General features: G+C 40.3%; 1 protein-coding gene across 5 annotated transcripts in view; it reads right to left on the reverse strand.

Annotated features, from left to right (window-relative positions):
- SUSD1 (sushi domain containing 1) overlaps nt 1-23,671 on the reverse strand; it is a 53,480-nt gene that overhangs the window by 23,310 nt on the left and 6,499 nt on the right. For 3 of the 5 annotated variants that reach the window (XR_006101713.1, XM_042447365.1, XM_042447367.1), the window contains exons 3-10: nt 23,147-23,302; nt 21,571-21,723; nt 21,082-21,261; nt 19,229-19,408; nt 16,481-16,660; nt 5,168-5,259; nt 3,304-3,481; nt 1,457-1,554 (exon numbers count right to left, since the gene is read on the reverse strand). Coding sequence is in view for 4 of the 5 variants with exons in the window: in XM_042447365.1 (XP_042303299.1) it covers nt 1,457-1,554; nt 3,304-3,481; nt 5,168-5,259; nt 16,481-16,660; nt 19,229-19,408; nt 21,082-21,261; nt 21,571-21,723; nt 23,147-23,302 (1,217 nt within the window). In the remaining variant the exon portion in view is untranslated. The remainder of the gene's footprint in view (nt 1-1,456; nt 1,555-3,303; nt 3,482-5,167; nt 5,260-16,480; nt 16,661-19,228; nt 19,409-21,081; nt 21,262-21,570; nt 21,724-23,146; nt 23,303-23,671) is intronic. The other 2 variants (XM_042447366.1, XM_042447368.1) reach the window with 2 other exon arrangements.

Raw genomic sequence — 23,671 nt, forward strand, 5'->3', positions numbered from 1 at the left:
CCCTCTGTGCCTCCCAATGGTGGTGTGAGTTGCTCCTTCTGAGGGTAAAAATGATGTGCTCAGTGTTGTTCACATTGCTGTATCCCTTGTTCCAACCTGTGAGGGGGCAACTCCCACCAGCGGAGGTGAGCTGCACAGAGGGATGTGCATTCAAACAGCCACCCAAGCATCTCTCTGGATTTTCTGGGAAGATCCAGAGCAAAAGGTGACTTTTAAAAATCTGTTTTAAGGGTGGTATACTGTGGGTTTGGTTCTGAATTGGCTGTATGTCATCAGAACAATTCACACCAGAATCAGGGATTGGGCCCTACATCATCTGGACTGATCGCCGTGAGGAGTGGGAGAGGATATTTTACCTGGCCATTGGAGAGACAGTCTAGATCTTCAGGGTTTACCCTTTGTATCCAGAGGGAAGGTCAGCTGAGCATTCCCTAACAGCTGCAGAAGCAGGTTCCAAGGCCTCAGTGTAAACTCAGCTTCACAACTCATAGAAAGCAGGCAGAAAGTCAGATTCTAGCTCTGAGTTACTTATCAAACTGGCGTAAGTGGTGGTTGGGAGACAACTCTTCTGCATGCTTCAGAGTGTTAGAATGTAGGCTGCTTGGTTCTTTTTTAAAATCAAAACTGGAGATTCAGGCCAGGGATCTGATTATTCTTAAAGGGATGAAATAATCCCAGACCAGAAATGAGCTACTGCATGGTGGCCAGGGAGCAATTTTTTGCCCTCCAGCTCCCTTCCATGAGCTTCACCCACTCTCCATAGTGGAGTTGCCTCATGTTCTGACATGATTTTGAGAAGGATTCTGATTAAAATAGTGCCGTTCGATGGTGTTTCTGCACATTCCACACTTTCCACAAATTTTTGATGCCTGAAAAACCACTTCTATTATTTTTTTTAATCCAGGCCTTGTTGGGACGGTGGTGGACTTCAAGGCCTCCTAATGTGGGACCCATCTTATCCATCCCTACTCTAGATCTATAGTTCTGGCACATATTGAGGATGAGAAAATGATCAAGCACCAAAGTCCAACCTATATTGTAATATGTTACACACAGCAATCTATAAAATGCATAATGTACACATTTATTTGTAAATCAACATGCTACCTGCACACTGCAAAAAGATTTGCTTGCTAATGCTATACCTTCTAAACTTCATGGAAAAATCAGTTCAGTTGTCTACTGATAAGTCTGAAGTTAGCCAACAGATTTTAGGTAAAAATTATATGTAGCATCATTGCCTTTCAGCCCACTGCTCTGAGTAAATGTTTTAGAAAGCTTATCAAAACTCCGGAGGGTGGCAACCAGTAAAGTATGTATACTAATAGGTATAATGGGGCAAATGTAAACATCTCTGGCTTCTTTTTGTACTGCTCTCAGCAGTGTTAAAGAAAGTCTGTCCCATTATCTTGGTTTCAATACTTCCCATTAAACTCAGAAACTGAACATCACTTACTATATAGGTTTCTTCAGACTGTGTTCTTCCTGATTCTCTGTCCCATTTAATGCAAGTGTCATTGAATATGGAGATGTTGCTGAATCCAATTTTCTTTTCTGGGAAGAAAAAAAAAGATGAGGAGTGAAAAAAATTCAGAGAGGGGGAAACAAGATAAAAAATTAAAACTTTATCGCCAACAAATTTTTCCTAGGAAAATGTCCTGTAAATTACATTGAATTATTTTGGTGGGAATAAATACCTTGCATCCTGGTTTCGTTTGTACAGTATTTATTTCAGTTGACATAATTGGAGTGGTTGGTTCCAATCTTTACTGGGGGGGGATTGAATTACTACTGCTGTAAGCATTTTTCCTAAACAGAAACTCTGATATTTGGCTCCAATTTGGGGAAGGACATTAGCAGCCCAACACAAGATGACTACTTTGGTAAGGAATTACTGTGGGAAACATTTATTAGGTATGTTCACACTACAGATCTAAATTGATTTAATAATCACTCCCCTAGTTGTAGTCTTATCAGCTCTGAAAATTGTAGTCCCATCAGTGGAAGCTACAGATCTGTACGAGAATTTTCAGCACCTCCTATGCACATTTATAGGATTTTGGATCAACTTCTGTAGCAAGTTTGCATATCTATGGGTTATGTGTATGCGCGCACATGTGCGTGAGTGTGTATGTGTGTATTTTACCTATCCTCTCTACATGACAGCTTTGGCAGTCCATCTGCAGTGGTTTTCCTCAGAAGCCAGAGGTATGCAAATCTGCTACTGGGAAGCCTATGTTTTTCAAATAAGCAAGTCATTTATATAATCTAAATCCAAAGCAAACATAGGAAAGGAATCTCCAATTAATTTTAGCATATGTCTTTAGTACAATGGTGGGGAACATGCAACCTTTCAGGGCCCATTTTCTAGCCCCAATGACTCCACTAATTATTATTTTTTAATCTCCAAATACCTCATGGGAGCCATTTTGTGGGTAACAGTTTTCAACATTTTGGGCATCTCTTGAGCCATTCTAGGTTCAGGAGAAGCTATTTTTCTATCAAGAAAGGACCTGGAAGTTAAATTCCAGAATACTTCCTGCTGGGAAAAAACCCTTGTATGAATTTAAAATGATCCACAGGAGGAGAAAAACACAGCAAAATTGCCTCCCGTGCATTCTAGGAGGCAATGAGGGATTAAACAATTAAAAAAAAAAATTAAACGGTGCTGTGGCAGAATGCAGGGGTGGCAACATGGCTACCTCACCCACAACAATTGCCCAATTCTGATTTAATGTTCCTGAGTACTGCCATCTCTGGGATTGTTCACACAAAGGTCTATGTCACGCATAAAGGTACATATGCATATGGTCAATCGATACACCAGGCTTCGGTGAAATATACATGCACACACATATGCACCCAAGGGAATAGCCACTGTTTGTGTAATAACACAGGCATGAAAATCAATGCAAACTACTAGAAAATGGTAGATTCTGGCAATATCAGTCAACAGCTCTAGGACACTATTCTTTGTTGTAAAGTCGAAGGCTTTCATGGCCGGCTTCCATAGTTTTTTGTGGGTTTTTCAGGCTATGTGGCCATGTTCTAGCAGAGTTTCTTTCTGACATTTCGCCAGCATCTGTGGCTGGCATCTTCAGAGAATGCTTTGCCTGGAAAAATTGGGTGTATATATACTGTGTGAGCCTGGGAATGCAGGAGTGATTTGCATGTGTATTGTTCTGTGTTGATGGCTGGCCTGTTCTAGGAACTATTCTTTGTTCCTAGAAGTACAAATTTACAAATCAAATTATCCAAATTAATTATCATTAGTACCAACATTCTTTGGCATGTAGAACCTACCAACTACTGGTTGTATTATTCTGAGTGTTAAAATCCATTCGGAGGATTTTGCATAGATTTTCACAGTGTAATTTGCATCCTGATGCAGCTGCAAACACACATTTACGGCCTCATCAGTTGCAGGAGGGACAATCAACATATTTGTAGTTTTATTTGATCCTAGCATCCTCATAGTAAGCTGTAAGGGAAATAGAAAGCAAGTCAGTTCTCAAAAGCATAACTTCAGGGGCTATTTACAATTTAAATTGGCCTGGAAATGGCAAGAAAAGATCTCTAAAATTACAGATCTGTATTAATGATGGGCTGCCTTGAGCTAGTTGCAAGTGAAGTACCTTTGGTCAAGCTACATATTAATCCAGGGTGGATATACACTAGTCAGAATATTTTGGGGGCATCCCTGCAGCTGCTCTGACCTTCTCCTGTTGCCTCAGCATTCTGGGTGGCTGTCTACACAGCATCCCGCTGTGCCACCCATCACCATGAGTCACTCCCACTGATGCTGAAAATGAGGACTCTGGCATCAATCACATGTCTGGGCAATGACCTCAGGGAAGCAACTTGCACCAGTGGCAGCAGGCTACACAGTGGGATGCTGTATCAAAAGTCACCTGCCATCGCTCTGAATTTTTTTGCACGAGCCGTAGAAAATTGTGAGTCTTTTAAATTCACTTTAAAACAGGGATGGTCTGCATTCACTGTGGGACTACCCTTCCCACATGTAGACACTCTAGTTGAATTGGGTCTTTGGCCCTACATCGTCTAGACAGCAACATGAGGGCAGATGGAAATCGCTGTAAATGGCCCATGCAGACATACCCCAAGAGTCTAATATCTTCCAAGACCTCAGCCTGAATTACATAATTTTTATGTTGACTGTGTGACTCACTCCACTGCACCCTCTAGAAGAAATCTTGGCCATTCAAGTCATGACATTTTCCTAAAAGCTATACCTAAGGCTCGTTCCCACTATGATTTAAAGCGAATTGCTGATCGGTTTATATGACTGTCGTTCACATTTAAAACCCATTCCAATCCTACTTTTTCCAGATGCAAGTTTTCTAGTGGTTCTTTTAGAAAGAACCAATTCCGGAGCGTGTTAAAGAAATGGGAACGACAGATCTGAACCATATCATTCTGGAGGGAAGGGACTAATGGCAGAGGGGTGTTTACCATCCCTCCTCAGTTTTTGGTAGATCCACCATTCCCCCCTCTCTCAGCACTGACTTTGTGCTTGTGGCGTGACTATGAGCACATGATTTTTTGATAGAAGATTCGATTCACTGATTTTGCAACTACTTGCAATCAGTGAGGCAAGTAGTTGCAAAACCAATGAATCAAATCTTCTATCAATTTTATTTTTAAAAAATAATGATAGAAGAATCGATTCATTGGTTTTGAAACTACTTGCCTCACTGATTGCAAGTAGCTGCAAAATCAGTGAATTGAATCATCTATCTATCTATCTATCTATCTATCTATCTATCTATCTATCTATCTTCCCAAGCCGGGCTGCCCAGGCTGCAGCTTACATCACTGATGATGCACAGATGACTGACATGCATTTTGAAGTTTCACAAACTAGTGGGGACGACAATTGTGCCAAAAAAGAAGCAATTACAAGGGAATAATGAAAAGATCCGCTTTCAAAGTAGGAATGACAGACCTTTTGGAATCAATTTGCCAACATGGAGCGAAGGCAAATCCCAAACCAGTTTAAATGTAAACGGGAATGAGTCCATAATATTTAGCATCATTTTAACAGATTTTTGCATATTCTCTTGAGTATACAGCCATCTGCTGGTCCCTCTATAGAAAGCTAAGGATCCCATTTTCTAATATAAAAGACTCAAAATGTCTTACGCACTTGATAAGTTTCATTTACTCCCATATTTCCATAATGTCTCCTCCATGACAAACAAGACCCATTGATTTTAATGTCAGCAAACTCTTGGACTTCTGAAAAAACAACAACAAACATAGACACTTTTCCCAGCTGCACTTAGAATTTGCACAACTGTAGAAATGGAAGGGAACTGAAAGATCTTCTGGTGTAGGAATGAACAATTGTGGGAGGCTCTGGGGCCTTGAAGGGCTGTAAACCCCCACTGTACTCCCACCACCAAAAAAAAAGTTTTGCATCTCCCCTCTTCTCTGGGAGATAGGGGGCCATTTTTTTTACCATGTTCTTAGACTACTTGGTCATTTTAGGTCTTGGAGAGTTTTTTTTAAAACAGGAAATGATTGGAAAGTCTTTTTTTTTTTTTAAAAGGTCCCTCCTGGGCCTAAAATGACTGAAGAGGGAAACCTGGCAAAACTATGACCCCTAGGGAATGTTTTGGGGGCATTTGGGGGTGCTTTTGATCCTCTTGAGACCCTGGGGGTCACAAAAATGGCCCCGGCGGGGGCTGCATTTTCTCCACCTCTTTTCTAGTTCAACTGCCTACCAATTAGAGAATCCAGCTTCTGTTTAAAAACCTCCAATAAGGTGAACTGTTTCCCCCTCTGAACTGTTAAATGAAAGGTATTTAGAATCTGTTTTCTTATTTTTGTCACTGTCTATGTTACAGTAACTATGAACTAAAATTTAATGCTCTCAGTTCTGCTGTACAACCATATACTTTGCTTTGGGGGCCAAAAATAAGTTTTAATATAAAATCTTTTTTGCGTAAAAAGCAGTGTACTTAGAGCAAAATATACCATTTGTGCAAAAATGGAACTAAACAAGGAGTTTTCTTTGCACAACTTCTTTTTGCAAAAAAGTTGTAAAGTATGAAGATTCACTGAGAAATGTGTATAAAAAATCCCACAAAACCTCTTGTAATCTTGTTCAGTAGGCAAAAAATATTTGGAATTATTTATATCTCAATGCAATAACAAAATAAACATAGATCTGCAGCTCTGCTGCTACTAAGGCTATTATGTCCAAGCATATTTATTATAATTACTAGTCAATGCTAAAACATAATATTTGGGGGGCCAAAAGGAGGCTCCAGGTGAACTCAGACGTACACAATCACAGCCAGCCTCTCCCCACTCTTCACCCACCTGCATTAATGGGGACCAAAAGAGTTGCTCTGTGCATACACTAAAATGAAAAATCATATATGCCACAGTTCCATGCGCATATATTTAAAGGACTCCAGAATGGGACACATCACTGCTTTTCTATCAGCAGCAATTGTATGTCCGACAGGCACCAAGGATACAGGTTTTCAACTACAATTTTAGCAAAAGAACAGAGCCCTTGGCAGCACCTATTGCACCACGTCGCCTTCAATCCATTGCTGCTGTGTTTCTGAAGTGTTATTAGAAGGCGTCTTTTCATTGAGGGCAAAACCCATCAATAAATGGCCAATTGTGCTCCAACTCCATTACTCCACAGACGCAATAGTGACAGTCCATGGCATTCCCCATTACATTTATTACATTTCCATAACTCCAGAAACGCATTACAAATACAAATACACAATTTTAAAAAAGAAAGGCATGCTGAGCAGGGCACAGGGCAGGCAGGCAAGGTTAAGGGGGGATGGGGAAGAGGGTGCATGGGAACTGTTGGTCGCACAAAAAGCCCCCATTAGAGATGTGGTAATAAAAGCTTCAAAACTGGTATGCTTTTGTTTTCTTTTAGTAATGTGATTGTGGCACAACCGAGGCAAGACTGCAGTTTGTTAATAAAAGTCCAAGTTTGTACAGTGTTAAATAGCCTAATTTGGCTTCGGATTTGCTAAATACCTGCTGTTGAAGAAGAAGGCCACTAGATGCCACTGTTGTTCTTTAAAATGAAGAGCTTAAATTAATGTAAAAATATCAACACAAAGCCCTATGGGCAGCATCTTTAATACTAACAGATTTCTTATAGCATGAGCTTTAGCGGATGGAGGTCTCCCTCCAGTCCTGCCTAAAATCACAGCTAAGAAAGAGGGTTGTTTAATAAGAAAAAATCAAAGACTTGGCATGTTAAACTGAGATAGATTTGAGTAGCTGCATGAAGAAAAGAAGCCTGGATTACAAGGGAATACAGGAAAGAGGTGAACATGGAGCAAAAGAGGACTGGATGAGAAAATGGGGAGTAATGGTGGCAGGCACAGAGTACTACTACTAGTAGTAGTGATAGTTGTGGTGGTGATGGTAGTAGCAGCAGAACAACAACAACAAGAGGGAAAATAAAAAAAGAACAAAAAAGAGGGAAGGACAAAATGAGAACACAAGAGATACAGAAATTAACTTAGAAAAAGAAAGAGGAAAACACCATCTAGAAGAAAATTTTACCAATGAAATTCCAAGCAGATCTTTTTTAAAGAAAAAAGATTGGTTAATATTATATAATCTGGATTATAAATATGTTTCCTCTACAATTAATCTCTGAACTAAATTTGTGCCTCTACCAGATACACAAAGTTTTAAAGGGTGTTTCTATGAAAACAGACTCCTCCACCTTTCATTTCTCATATTTTCATTCTCACAGAAGCATTTTGCTTTCACCAGATGAAAATGAGCTGTTCTAGTAAACTATATGAGTCATAGATATTTTATTCCTTGATGCTTTGTTTCTATGAGGATGGTACTGGGTCAATGCAAACTGAAGCAAAAACAACAAACTATGGGGGGAAGGGAAAACAAAATTATCATGGCACATCTTTCTATATTTGTATAGTGGTTCTAGATATCATTTAGTTATGGCTCATTATAGATTTCAGTGATTCTGTTTTACCACTTAATCCCATCCCTGAAAGCTTGAAAGTTTGTGCTTCTCCAAGAGAGTAATAGACTAGCTCAGTGATGGTGAACCTTTTAGAGGCCAAGTGCCCAAACTGCAACCCAGACCCCACTTATTTACTGAAAAGTGCCGTGTCCCTCTGGCTTTCTAGTAACAAACTCTGGCAAACTCTGTGCTGGGGCCACAGCACATGTGTCCACAGAGAGGGCTCTGAGTGCCACTTCTGGCACGCGTGCCATAGGTTCGCCATCACTAGCTTTTGATGGAATACCTCTAATTCTGGAACAAACTCTGGTGGGTGGCATTTGATCAACATATCAACACTGTATGAGGGTACTTTTATGAGTAATTCCTTGCAGAACCAGAGCTAGTAGACAGCAGTGAGCATAGTTTCCTTAGAGATCTAATTGTAACTGGTTGGGAGACACCAATCTACTTTGTACAGAGACTCCAAGTTATTAGGCTTCAGTTGAATCCATAGGATTGTACAATTGAAAGTGATCCCTTAGGAGAGCTGAGTAACAAGCATTACCCTGACAGGATGTGCAGTGGGGAAGGTCCTGCCATTGATAAATACTCAAGGAGAACCTTCTCCTGCTTTGCATGACAAACTGGAGTCAGAATAAGAGCTGGAAGGACTGCCCAGTTCCAGGAAGAGAAACCAGCAGAAACAACTGGCTCATGTCCTTTTCTTAGACACAGGGCTTGGTTGCAATCAAGGACTCTTTAGAAGAAGGGTGTCTGAAGTGTCTGTTGGGAGACTGAGTGGAGTCAGAAGTTTAGATCTTAAAAGCCTTCCACTACCCTGGACTTGTTGCTACAAGCAAAACCATTTCTCACTCTGAGCTTTCTGCATGTATTCCTGTGACTTCTGATTTGAATTACTCTTTTATGACTCAAACTATTTATACCTCTCTTCATTCCTTGAGTGCTTCGGAACTGCAGACACTCAGCCTTGGTTTGCTGTCAGTGTACATTCTTCGCACCTCCCTTGACACAGCTCTTCATATCTCCTGGTAACAACTTTGCATTCCTAGAATACTCATTTGCTTTCATCTCACTCCAGTAGGCTGGGTGCCCAAGGCTGCACTGATAGAAACTAAAGCCAGAGCAGGACCACATGGGCCATCCAATCCCCACCAATGCAGGAATCCAGGGATAAAATGTCCCTAACAAAATGGCTATCCAACTTACCATTATTGTGTTATCCAGAAAGAGCTTGGAAATCTTTTTTTTTTTAATTTAAAAATCCCAGAAGCACCAGCATGGGAATGGTAATCCAAAAAAGTTAACTTTTTAAAATTCTGAATATATATATGTTTTCCACTTTGTTGTGGTTGTTAACTGCTTTCACGTTGATCTCGACCCATGGCAACCCTGCTGATGAGACATCTCCAGGCCTCCCTGTTCTCTAATGCTCTGCCCAGCTCCTCCAAACTCATATTTATAGTCCCTTTAATAAAGTCCATCCATCTAGCATGTGGTCTTCCTCTCTTCTACTCCCTTCTACCTTTCCCAACATTAGTGTTTTTTCCAACGATTCATGCCTTCTCATGATGTGTCCAATGGACGACAGTCTAAGTTTTGTCATCTTGGCTTCTAGGGATATTTCTGGCTTGATCTGCTCTAGGACCCATTTGTTTGTCTTTTTGGCCATCCACAGAATCCTTGGCACTCTTCTCCGGCACCACATCTCAAATGAGTTGATTTTCCTTCTATTCTCTTTCTTAACTGTCCAGCTCTCACATCCATACATGGTAATAGGGAATACAATGGCTTGTGTGATTCTGACTTTTGTGCTGAGTTGTATGCCTTTGCATTTATCTTTTCTAGTTCTTTCATAACCACTTAATTTTCTTCTGATTTCCTGGCTGTAAATTCTCTGTGATCATTATTTTTGTTTTCTTTATGTTCAACAGTAAGCCGGCTTTTGCACTTTCTTCTTTGATCTTCTTTAGTTCCAGGTCTGTGAGGTTTTCTGCTAGTATTATGGTGTCATCAGCATATCTCAGACTATTGATATTTCTTCCTCCTATTTTCACACCTCCCTCTTCTATATCCAAGCCTGCTTTCCTTACAGTATGTTCTGCATATAAGGAAGGGTGATAGGATGCAGCCTTGTCTGACCCCTTTGCCAACTGGGAACCATTCTGTTTTTTCATGTTCTGTTCTGGCAGTAGCCTCTTGTCCAGAGTACAGATTCTTCATATTTTTCACTGTGATTTTTCACTATCCAACTTTAATTCACATGTGTTTGCAGGATCGCTTCCCCACCCCTGCCAAACTCAACCCTTGTACAGTCAGAAGAACCAAATGGGTTGGCTAGTACAGTTGGCCCTCTGTATCCACAGATTCAACCATCCACAATTTGAAAATATTTTAAAAATATATAATTTCCCAATAGCAAACCTTGATTTTGCCATTTTATACCAAGAACACCATTTTACTGTGCAATTATATTTAATGAGATTTGAGCATCCACAGATTTTGGGTTCCATTAGAGGCAGAGTCCTGGAACCAAATCCCAGCGGATATCAAGGGCCCACTGTATATGACAGTTGCCAAGTATTGTAACTCATAATTAAATTATATAAGAGCTTCTCTAAGAAACTTATTAAAATTTCTCATGGCTCAAAATGAAGTGCTCAATTCCTCATCTCATGAAAAAAAAATAGAGTGGCTACTTGTCCAGGTAGTTGTTGCTGTTAACTGCCCTCAAGTTGACTTCAGTCTCTGGCAACCCTGTGAATGAAGCAACTCAGAGACTTCCTGTCCTCAACAGACTTGCTCAGGTCCTGCAAAATCAGGGTTGTACCCTCTTTTATTGAATCTATCCATCTGGAGTGTGGTCTTCATCTCCTTCTGCTGCCCTATCTTTTCAAGCATTATAATCTTTTCTAGTGAGTCATTTCTTCTCATGATGTGGCCAAAATATGACAGTCTCAATTTAGTCATTTTGGGTTCTAGAGAAAGTTCAGATCTGATTTACTCTTGTACTCATTTTTTTGTCTTTTTAGCTGTCCACATTATCTGCAAAACTCTTCTCCAGCACAGAGTTGATTTTCTATCAGCTTTCTTCACCATCCAGCTCTCACACCCATACACAGTGGTGGGAAATAGAATCATATAAATTCACAACTCAAAAGCCACATAATGACGGTGGCTGACAGCAGTTCTGGTTGCAGTCTCAAAGCAGCCAGCAAAAACTGGTGGCTTATGATGCTTCAGTAGGCCAAACATGATCAATGCACTGCACCTGACTTGGGAAATCATAATGTACTGTATATACTCATGGATAACTCTAGAAATTTTATTCAAAATTTGACCCTAAATATTTTGGTCTAAAGAAGTGTACTTTAACTATTATTTTAAAAAAAATAAAGGAGCCATCTCCTTTCTGTAAGTAGTGTTAAAAGGTGAGCGCTTATCCCATCCTGGGTGCACCTAAAAGAAACACTGACCCTCCTCTACTCTCTCATCCATCCAGCCTTTAGGGTGAGCACAAACAGTTATGCTTACTGGAATTTAGTAAGTTATTTGGCATCATTTCCGTTTGCTTCATTTTTAGATTCTTTGTTACATGACCCTATGTTTTATCCTCGACTTATCCACAGGTCATATCAAAATCCATAATTTTGGCCCCAAAACCTGCCCTCGACATATAATGAGGTTGACTTGTAATTGAGTATATACGGTATATATGCCTTCCTTTACTCTGAGCTTACTTTAAAAAAAACACTGCTGTTGAGTTGGCACCCCAGTCCTAATGGCCCTATGAATGTTGTACAGCTTCCTCCCCTGTGGGTGGAGATATTCTGCTTAGTGAAAGTTTGATATTTGGGGTCAGAAATGTTACACAACAATTTTTTTCTGTTGTTATGGCACTCCAACTTATGGTGACCCTATCATTGGATTTTCTTGACAAGATTTATTCAAAACGAGTTTGGCACCTGCCTTCCACTAAGGCTGAGAAAGTATGACTTGCCCAGGGTCATCCAGTGGGTTTCCATGACTGAGCAGATATTTGAACTCTGTTCTCCCAGTGTCCTAGTTCAATACTCAAACCATTATATCACACTGGCTCTCACACAACAATTATTACTTTAAAAAAGCTGAACAGGCTTAGTTGTCTTACTGAGCCAAATCTCTTTCATCTGCAGAATTAGATTATCCATGCTTTTTTTCTAAGTAACTAAAAAGGTGTTTTTTGAGGGATGTGATGGCTCACGTGGTTAAAAGAAGCCAACTCTGTTGATTGCAAGATTGGCAGATTGGCAGTTCAAGGCCTGGGTGCTGCATGATGGGGTGAGCTCCTATCACTAGTCCCAGCTTCTGCCAACCTAGTAGTTCGAAAGCATGCAAATGCAAGTAGATAAATAGGTACCACTCGGGTAGGAAGGTAAACAGTGTTCTGTGCAATCCACATGATCACAGAGTAGTCTCTGAGAACTCTGGCTCTTCGGCTTACTAAAGGAGATGAGCACCGCTCACTATGGTCAGATACAACTTGACAACCTTGTCAATGGGGAATACCTTTACCTTTTTTAAAAAGGCAAACAGGTGATCAGTTGCCTAGAGATTGAAAGAGATTGTTTACAAGAACTCTGACCAATGTGACCCTCTATGCTTTTGAATGTATGCAATTATTCCTCTACTGGACCTGAGTAATCTTCTAATCAAAACACATGTAACTGCAAAGCTAGCCATCCAAACTGATGTTTACTTGGCAATAATGCCCACTGAATGTGGAACTTGTTTGTGAGTATAATGGAGGGATTTTAGAAGTGTCCTTTCTTATAACAATAGCGGCTGAAGCCTGGGTTGTTTAATGTGTTCATAAGTGGATTATGTTTTAGGATTGAGCAGTGAGGTTGGATGAGAGTGAGCATGGTGTTGTGGTTTGGCTCTTGGACTAGAACTTTGGAGACCAGCATTCAAATCCCCACTTGGCCATGGAAACCCATTGGATGATCTTGGGCAAGTCACACTCTCTCAGTCTCAGAAGAAGGCAAAGGAAACTCCCCTCTCTAAAAAAATCTTGCTGCAAAAACCCCATGATAGGTTTGCCTTAAGAGTTGCCATAAATCAGAAACAACCTGAAGGCACACAACAAAAACAGTAGTAAGTAAGATTGGAAGGTTTGCTGATGACATATTCAAGGTGGGAGAAACAAATGCATTGTGACAAGTCCAAAAGGTTCTTCCATGCATGAGACATAAAATGGAAAATGTGGTTCACTCTAAATTGTACAAGTGCACATTACGGTACAGAAAATCCTAATTTTACACATACACTGAACTTCAAGGTCCTTTCCAATATCCACTACCAGGATTACCAGCAGCTCTCACTATCTAATATTCCATCTTCCAACTTCTAGAGTGGAATACTATAGTTGTCCTTCTAACCCACAGAATTCAAATACCTCCTTTGCTATTTAATCAGAAAATTTCTGTGAGAGCATACTGGACTCAATCTCCGTACAGAGCAACAATTCAAGTTGTCACATTGTGAACAGGAAGAATCTCAGAAGGGAAAAAACAAAAAAGACAACTCCAGCAATAATTTGTTGTTGTGTTGTCCCCTATGCTGTTTAACATATATATGAAACTGCTGGGAAAGGTTGTCCGGAGTTTTGGGGTGCGGTGACATCAATATGCAGATGACACTCAACTCTACTATTCCTTCCCAACTGTACTGGTCCTAAACCAGTGTCTGTCTTCAGTAACGGACTGAATGAGGGCAAACAAGTTGAAACTTAATCCAGACAAGACAGAGGTGCTCCTGGTCAGTCAGAAGGCAGATCAGGGAATAGGGATCCAGCCTGTGTTAGATGGGGTCATACTTGCCCTGAAGACACAGGTTCACAGTTTTGGGGTACTCCTGGACCCAGCTTTGAACCTGGAAACCCAGATCTCTGCTGTGACCAGGAGTGCTTTTGCACATTTAAAACTTGTGCGCCAGCTGCGCCTGTTCCTTGAGAAACCAGATCTGGCCACAGTGGTACATGCCTTGGTTACATCACGTTTGGACTACTGTAATGGGTTCTACATGGGGCTGCGTTTGAAAAGTGTTCAGAAAATTCAGCTGATTCAAAGAGCTGCTGCCAGGCTGTTAACAGGAGCAGACTAAAGAGATCATACAATGCCCCTGTTGGAACAGCTTTATTGGCTGCCAGTTTGTTTCTGGGCACAATTCAAGGTGCTGGTTATTACCTACAAAGACCTAAATGGTTCAGGTGCACACTATTTGGCAGACCGTTTCTCCTGGCATGAACCAGCCCGGACTCTGAGATCCTCTGGAGAAGCCCTTCTCTCTGTCCCAACACCATCACAAACACAAGAGAGGGCCTTCTCGGTGGCTGCCCCTAGACTCTGAAACTCCCTGCCCATGGGGATCAGAATGGCTCCCCCCTTGATGGCCTTCCAACAGCAAGTGAAGACCAACCTGTTCACACAGGCGTTAAAGAAATTTCTATAAGGATAGGCTGGGATGTTGGACCATTTTAAAAAATTTACAGTATTTTTCTCTATATATAGTTTTATCTTTTTAAAATATGTTTTATTCTTTTAATAACTATTTTAATATTGTAATAATTTAATTCCTTTTTAATATACTTATTATTATTATTATTATTATTATTATTATTATTATGTTTTTATTGTACTGTTTTTAATGCTGTGAAGCTGCTCTGAGTCCCAGTCCTGGGAAAAGAGTGGGATAAAAATAAATATAATAAATAAATAAATTGTTGTTAACTGACCTCAAGTCAACACCGATTCATGGTGACCCTGCTGATGAGACATCTCCTAGACCCACCATCCTCCAGTGCTCTGCTTAGGTCCCATGAACTCAGGCTGTGATCTCCCTCACTGAGTCTATCTATCTGACCATGTGGTCTTCCTTTCAATTACCACCTACCTTTCCTAGCATTACAGTGCACCTGCATCATACACGGGCACACTATATGCGGGTTTGAGCATATGCTCAAACCTGTGTAGAGCTGCATGGGGTGCAAGGAGGGGTGCATGCCATTTGAATGAATGGGGTGCGCACCCATGGCACGCGTGCACCGCCACACTGTCGCATGCACGAGCCCCATTAAAGTGAATGGGGCTCGAGCATACGTGGTATTTGGCTTACGCGGGGGGGGGGGTCCGGAAGGGATCCCCACATAAGACAAGGGCGCACTGTATTGTCTTTTCTAATGACTCATGCCTTCTGATGATGTGGCCAAAGTATGACAGCCTCAGTTTTGTCATCTTGGCTTCCAGGAAGATTTCAGGCCTGATCTACACAAGGACCCATTTGTTTGTTTTTTCAGCTGTCCATCATACCCTCAACACTCTTCCCTAGCACCACATCTCAAATAAGTTAGTTTTCTTCTTATCTGTTTTCTTCACTGTCCAGATCTTGCATCCATACATGGTGTTGGGCAATACAATCGCTTGAATGATTGTAACTTCAGTGCTCAGTTGTATATTTTTACTCTTTAGGATCTTGTCTAGTTCCTTTCATCACTGCTCTTTCCATTCCTAGTCTTCTTCTTATTTCTTGACAGGAGTCTCCTTTCTGATCAATGTTTGATCCAAGGTACAGGAAATCTTTTTACTATTTTCATTTCCTTGTTGTCGGTTGAATTTATGTAGCTCTTCTGTGGTGATTATTTTTGTTTAATGTCTGGCAACAAGTGTGCCTTTGCACTTTCCCTTGATCTTCCTTAGTAACTGTTCCAAGCCTGTAATATTTTCTGCTAGCATTGTCCTCATATCTTAGATTGTTGATGTTCCTTCCTCTTTTCTTCACCTCTCCTTCTTCTAAGTCTAGACCTTCATATTATATTTTCTGCATACAAGTTGAACAAATAGGGTGATACAATGCAGCCTTGCCTGACACTTTTGCCAATGGGGAACCATTCTGTTTCACCATATTCTATTCTAACAGTAGCCTCTTGTCCTAAGTACTGATTCCTCATCAGGACTAGCTGTTGTGTTGACATTCTCATGTGTTTAAGAGCATTCCATAGTTTTTCATGATCTATGCAATCAAATGTTTTGTTGTAGTCAATAAGGAACATGCTATTTTTTTCTGAAATTTCTTGGTGCTTTCCATTAGCCATTATATGTTGTAGTGTGGGCCCCAGTGCCTCTTCCTTGCCTGAACCCTGCTTGCTACCTATCGGATTTCTCTCTCCATGTATGACTGATGTATATGTTGCTGAATTTGAGCATTATTTTGTTTGCGTGGAATATTATTGGAAATTATCCCAGCAACAATACAAATGTTTTACTCTGTAATGGTTTCTGTTGTTATATCTGTTGTTCTTGGATAAAGACTATAGCCTGATATTATTTGGCCATTTTCCCTCTTAGCTCCTATTTTCCCTCCATACGGTAATTTTAAAGACAGTGTTTTATCATGCCCATGACAAAAAAGTTGAGGATATCATCATGTACTCACTTTCACATCTCAGATCCAAGATTTCCCATGTTCCATTTCTAGTACACAATGAATGGTGCTTTATGCCTTTAGGGTAGAATCCTTTCCTACATTTGTACTCCACAACACTTCGCAGCCCAGACATTCCATTCCACTTCATGTCTGAGTCAGATATTAAGGGTGGTTGGCCACAGGTTATTTCTATAAATGGGATCAAACACAATATTAACTCAGAAATATATTGGGTAATAGTATAAGATGGTCTTATTTTAAAATGAATCCTGTAAGGGTGTGAATTCCATACTGTGGTTTATGGGTTAGTTCTCAGGTCCCAGATGTGGAGAGAGAATATGCCTAATGCCAGCTGCCACCAGAAACCAGTATTATAATTACAAATAGTAGGGTATCCATAGACAGAGCAGTAGAACTTGGAAAAGTTACTTTTTTGTACCAGAACACACAGAATCCTCCACTCACCATGGCCACTGGAATGTATAAAAGTATAGTGCTATCTCACATCAGGAAGTTACTGTTTTTCACTAGAATTCCCAGAATCTCCCAGTCAGCATGGCTTGGAAAATTTAATTTTCTGCAGTAGACCTCCCAACCAGTATGGCTAGGGAAATAAATAAAAGTCTATAATGTTATCGAGCACAGTGCTTCCCAAAGCAGTGGTCCACTGACCAGTGCCAGTCCAAGAGCCATTGGCTGCTAGCCCCTTCTGAGTTTCTAAGAAAGTTGTTTCTTTCCTAGAAACTCAGAAGGGGCTAAGAAGGGCACAAATATGGGACCAGTCCATGGCACAATGATGGGTATTATTATTATTATGTTTATTATGTTTATTTATATCTCGCCTTCCTTCCAGTACAGGCTAACAAATCTAAATCAATCTAAATTAAAACAGTATAAAACATTTAAAATACAATGTTTAAAAACAATTAAACAATTCAAATGTAAAAATATTACATTATTAAAATTTAAGAATTTAAAACTCTTTAAAACAAAAACAGAACAGCATCCATATCAATATGTGAAGGCTTGGTGGCATAAAAATGTTTTTATCTGCTGTCGAAAAGAAAGCAAAAATAGAGCTATCATGGCCTTTCTAGGGAGGGAGTTCCAGAGTTTGGGAGCAGCCACTGAGAAGGCCCTCTCTCTTCTTCCCATCAAACGAGAGGGCTCCATCTCCAGATGATTTCAACACCCTAGTGGGTTTGTACAGGGAGATATGGTCCTTCAAATAGACTGGACCCAAGATAGGGCTTTATAGGTCAAAACCAGCACCAGTCCAGAAACAGACTGGCAGCCAATGGAGCTGTTGTAGCAAGGGAGTTGTATGCTCCCTGCAGCCAGCTCCGGTTAACAGTCTGGCTGCAGCTCTTTGGACCAACTGAAGTTTCTGAGCACTTTTCAAAGGCAGCCCCATGTAAAGCGCATTACCGTAAGCCAGACAAGATGTAACCAAAGCATGTGCCACCATGGGGAGATCTGACTTCAGGAATGGGTGCAGTTGGCGCACAAATTTTAGCTGTGCAAAAGCACTCCTGGTCACCGCCGATACCTGGGCTTCCAGGCTCAACACTGAATCCAGAAGTTCCCCCAAACTACGAACCTGAGTTTTCAGGGGAAGTGTAACCCCATCTAACAAGGCTGAATCCTATTCCCAGATCTGTATTTCAACTGACCAGGAACATCTCTGTCTTGACTGGATTAAGCTTCAGTTTGTTTGTCCTCATCTGGTCCATTACAGCAGCCAGACACTGTTTAGGACAGAAACAGCTTCCTTGAAATTAAGTGGAAAGGAGTGATAGAGCTGGGTATCCTCAGCGTCAAGGTGACACCTTACTCCAAAAATTACTGGTCTTTACATCAGATGCTTGAGATGCACTGATCTAGAGCTTGGAAAAGTTACAATTTTTTGACACTACAGCCCAGAATCTCCCAGTCAGCATAGGTAGCCATACTAGACAAGGATTCTGGAAGCTATACTGTAAAAAAAAAGAGTAAGTTTTGCAAATTTAAAAAAAATTCTTTTAGAAATGCATTCACAAACAACTAGGGATTATTTAAATAAAATTATGGCACATCTACCAACTTCTCATGTGTCCAGTTTGGTGTTCTGATTCCCATTGGAAGTTGCTTGTCACTATCTAGTCAAGTACTTTTGGCTTTATAGAGAGTGCATTCTTAACCCTGTCCAGAAATGGGACAGAATAATCCTATAACATTCTGTTTGTAAATTCTCTTCACACCACATTTCAAGCAGGGAGACACAAGAAGGACAAAGACCTGCTAGGCATCAGGCATGCCTGGATGCAAGGGTAGGACCAAATGTGCATGCTACCCAGACACTTAGTAGTCTGCTAAATTATGAGACTTTTTGTCAGTCCAGATGAGCCCAGAGATCCAGGTATTAGAACAGATGAGATGAGAAAATTCTTACACAGATGTGAGACAACTAAAAGCTCAAAGACTGAATTTCTAGTTACTAATGAGGTTTACTAAAATTATTTTCCCTCTGACAAAAGCAATTTTTAACAGACAAATCTTGAGATTTTCAAAGATATATATATATATATAGAGAGAGAGAGAGAGAGAGAGAGATGAAGGGCAACATTGTTGTTCTGTGCCTTCATGTCGTTTCTGACTTATGGCGCCCCTAATGTGAACCTATCACAAGGTATGTTCTCACTTGGCAAGTTTCTTCAGAACATTAATTAAGGTGATTTCCTTAGCATTTTAGCAGAACATTGCAGACTATATATTTACCTCTGCATTCAAAAGTGATGTTTTCCCACTTCTGAGATACTGTGCATCGTGAAAAATTGTGTCCTCCAGAATACTGAAACCCTTCTCTGCATTTATAGAATATTGTGCTTCCTAAAGTTGTGGTGTTATCCCAGAAAATATCTGTATTTTGAATCCATGGTGGTTTTCCACAATTTATTTCTTACAAGAAAAAGAGAGAAAGAACATGGTCTGCATGTAAACACACATCACACACTTTGCAGAGAAACTACTTCAGGACTAAGAAAGTGTACAGACAGGGTTCAGTGAGGGCTGAGCATTTACATGCTTGAAGCCCTTCTGCCACCACCCGGGAACTATCTTGGAACACGCCTGACCAGACAGCGGGCACCATGATGACGTTGCTTATGCGCAGTGCCCAAACAGTGCTGCGCACAAGGGGCGTCATAAGGCCGCACCGCAGCATTTATGGCGCCCCCGTAGCAGTGCAGATAGGAGCCGCATTTTGTACCGGGTTGGGGCGTGGCTGCGTCCCCAACCCAGCACTTTAAGGGGTGGCACAGAGCCGCCCCTTAGGGATTGTTTGTACAACCCTTATGTGCAATGTCACTCAAGCTGACATTCATTTACACAGTGGAGTTTTCCCTTCCTCTTCTCTTCCTTGCACTGACCCAGGTCTGCTCTGGAGAGTCTCTTTACCTTTCTGGGGGAAATCAGAAATATCTAAGGGGCTGCAGGGAGAAACTGTTCTGCAAGTGGTATCCATTGGACACAATCATTTGTTATTTGTTCAGTTCCTAAATGTTAAGCAGCTGGCAGGACACCCACCTATACTACATCTCCATGCAAAGACAAAAATCCAGCAAATATATATATACTGTATACATACATACCACAAAATAAGTCAAAATGCACATGCCAACAAAAAAAAATTGATACACCCATCAAAATACAAACTACACATAGACAGTACTCCTCCTCCTTCCCAGATTACTTTTTTTCTTTTTTCTGAGTGGTTGGGGCATGCTTTAAACTGAAGCACTAGTTTGTAGCTACTCATCTTATTTAATTTTTTAAGAATGCCTTTAAAATACACAGGTGTTCTTTGTAACAAAGATAATGTCTTTTGCAGCATGTGAGCTAACAGATGCTTTTGCAGCATGTGACCTAACAGAGTTGTTCATGAATGCTATATTTGGCAACCCAGAGCTATACTGTACATTAACTCAATGCTATTCTTCACACAAGAAACTAATATTTATAAATGCATCTGTAACAAAAAGCCAAGGAGCCAGGGCTGGCTGCTTCTTTTTCTGGACGCATACCTGTTAAGACAGTAGCAACACACTATTGAGGAAGCAGCAATTCTTCCCCACATACTAAATACAGTAGTTCCTGTGATTTTATTACAGGAACGTTGGGGCTGTGCAGACGGACGGCTAAATGCCGCACATTTTTGCCCCAAATGGAGGCCACAGCAACCACTCACCGCGGCCTCTGGATGGACCAAAAAAAACCCCACTTCTGGGCAGGTTAATCTGGCATCCCTAAAGAGGCGTCATAGGCGTGCTTACACAGCATGATGCCCCTTGTGTATAGCACTGTTTGGGCGCTGCACCCAAGGGATGTCATCATGGCACATGCCATGTGTATGGGTGCATGCCAAGATGGCACCTGGGAGGTGTGGTGAGGGCTGGAAGTGTACGGATGCTCCACCCTCACTGGACCTATAGGCTAGCACAAAGTGATTCTACTGGATTTTCATACAGATTGATTTTCAAATATGTTCTCACTTAATATAACATCTGCAAATGATGGTTATCATGAAAACACCTGTTTTAATCAACAACATTTTAAAGTGTTATTTTCTTTACCTTTGCACACAATATCAGCTCCTTCCCACTGTTGTCTGGTATTGCAAACTGAAGTCCAGTTTCCACTTTCAAAGACATAACCTGGTTGACAGGTATAAATAACTTTGCTTCCATAAGTTGTTTTGTTGACAGGAGCAAAATATGCATTCGGAATAGAAGGTGGAATTCCACAATTGACCACTGTAGCCGAGTGGAAACAGAGAAAAAGCAAGACAAAGTAGAGGCCCAATAGTTCAGACCAAAGACCTATCTAGCCCAACATTCTGTTTTCACAATAGCTAAGCAGCTGACTACAGGCTAACAGCCATATGGCTCTTTCAATAATAGTAACAAGGAAGAATGCCAAAGTTCAGTTCTCAGGAGGTCCTACTTTACTGAATTATTTGAGGTTTATGCCAACTCTGCAAATTGTAGTACAACTCCACAATGGGGCTAAAGAAGGTTTTTTTTCCTTCCTTTCTTTCTCCCCTTCTCACAAGAAACTCTCACCTTTGCATGAAGCCTTTGACGCAATTGAATGAAATGGCTCAGTTCCATTTTCTACTTGGTATCCCTCCATACAATAGCACTCAAAGCTTCCCATAGTATTCACGCACCGTGCTCCAGGGCCACATATGTCTGAGACTTCACATTCATCAATGTCTAGAAAGTGTAATACAGTTGTTTTGATCCTCTTATGATGATTCATACAAAAATAAAAAGCCAATGGCAGGCAAGAGCGTATTACTAATGATAGACAAGAAAGCTTCAGACTGGGGATCTATCTCTCCAAGACTGTATTGACACTGCAGAAATAATCCAGATTGGCACTGCTTTAACTGCCATAGCTCAATGCCATGGAATTCTGGGAACTGTAGTTTATTGTGACACCAGAGCTCCTTAACAGAGAAGGCTAAATGTCTCACAAATCTACAATTCCCAGAATTTCATGGCATTGAGCCATGATAGTTAAACTGGTGTCAAACCAGATGATTTCCGCAGTGTGGATGCAGCTTTAAGGCTTACCACTATTAAAGAAAAGGGTATAGCCAATAAGGCACAACACTGCCATTGAACATTTGAAGCAGAACAAGGTATTCACTTTGAGATTTCTGTGGTGATACAACTACTGTATGGCCTCACAACAAGTAAGCTAATCTGGCAATTTTCTCATGACATTCAGTCCAAATGTTCAGTCCTTTCTAAACTCAAATTCTGAAAAAGAATGTTTCTGCAAATTTAGTACTGATTGGTTACACAATGTCCTCAAGGCAGCTCCCTGCACTCTAGAGAACAGTTTTTGAAAAATGAAACTTTTTTAAAAATTAATGAATGTAAAACATGGATGGTTAGAATAATATATTGATGGAAAATATATCAATGTTCCTTTCTGCTCTTTTAAAAAAAACATATCCGTACAGTATAACTTAATTTTTCAAACTTTTTCAAAAGTTCAGCTGACAAGAGGGAAATCAGCTATGTGCAATCGATATGGTTTAGCTATGATCCTTAAGTAAATGCAGAGCTCTACTTGGACATTATTTATACTAACAAATACACTTATTGTAAACCTTCTAACTCAGTAACTCACATTTCCACCTACATTATTTAATTTTAAATACATTTTAGAGTTTTTCCCCCAAAACAATATTTATGGCACTAAAACGGTTAGTTTGCTATATTTAGTATGCACGAAGAGTGGTACAGATGGGTATATGTGCTTCCTGGAGACAGTCACCTAAAATAAGTTAACTGCAACTTTGAATAGTATTTTATTAATAATGCATCTTTTCCACGTGTTGATTTGCTTTGCCTTCATTATGTTGCTAATTAATATTATGAAACAATGCTTTTCAAATACTGAAATCTTCTGAAATATCAATGAAAAGTTTCTTGTATCCAATGTCATTGTAGGAAAATACAGGTTTGATCTTCTCCAGATCATTATGTCTAAGTAATTTGCTCTCCAAAGTGTAAATTTAGATGTATATATACCACACTCAAGAAGAGCAAAGTAACCCACAAATGAAAACTAAAACTAGCTATTACATATGCTTTTTTTTATTTTGATAGTTGCAGTACTTACCTATACAATTTGTGCCATCATTGGGAATAAATATCTTGTTTTTACTTGAAGCCTGGAAACCCTCAAGACAAACGCAATAAAAGCTTCCATATGTATTATGGCATGAAGTATGATTACCACAAATCTTCTCTGTCCCAATTTGGCATTCATCTTTATCTGACAAAATATTAAATGTGACAATCCATTAAACATATGACAAAGAGAAACCAATAAAAAAGAAACTCCAAGATTATTCTCCTCCAATATTATTTCTCATTAAGAGATTTTGCCTGGAATCCTGTTAGTGGTTTAAGGAAGAATACCTGGGGGTTATGCTCAGTTTCAATAATTTTTCAGGCATTACACAAAGAAGTATTCAGTATTTCCTTGTGCAACACCTTTATTACAGCCATGCAACCAAATGGAACTAGGGAGAAGCCCTACAGCCATTCAGTAGCAAGGAGGTGGAATCCCACCTTGGTACACTCTGGCTGCCAGTGCACTGCCAGCAAAGAAGGAACATCTGTTACTCTGCAGACTCTACAT

The sequence above is a fragment of the Sceloporus undulatus genome, chromosome 2, assembly GCF_019175285.1.
Source record: "Sceloporus undulatus isolate JIND9_A2432 ecotype Alabama chromosome 2, SceUnd_v1.1, whole genome shotgun sequence".
Classification (NCBI taxonomy): domain Eukaryota; kingdom Metazoa; phylum Chordata; class Lepidosauria; order Squamata; family Phrynosomatidae; genus Sceloporus; species Sceloporus undulatus.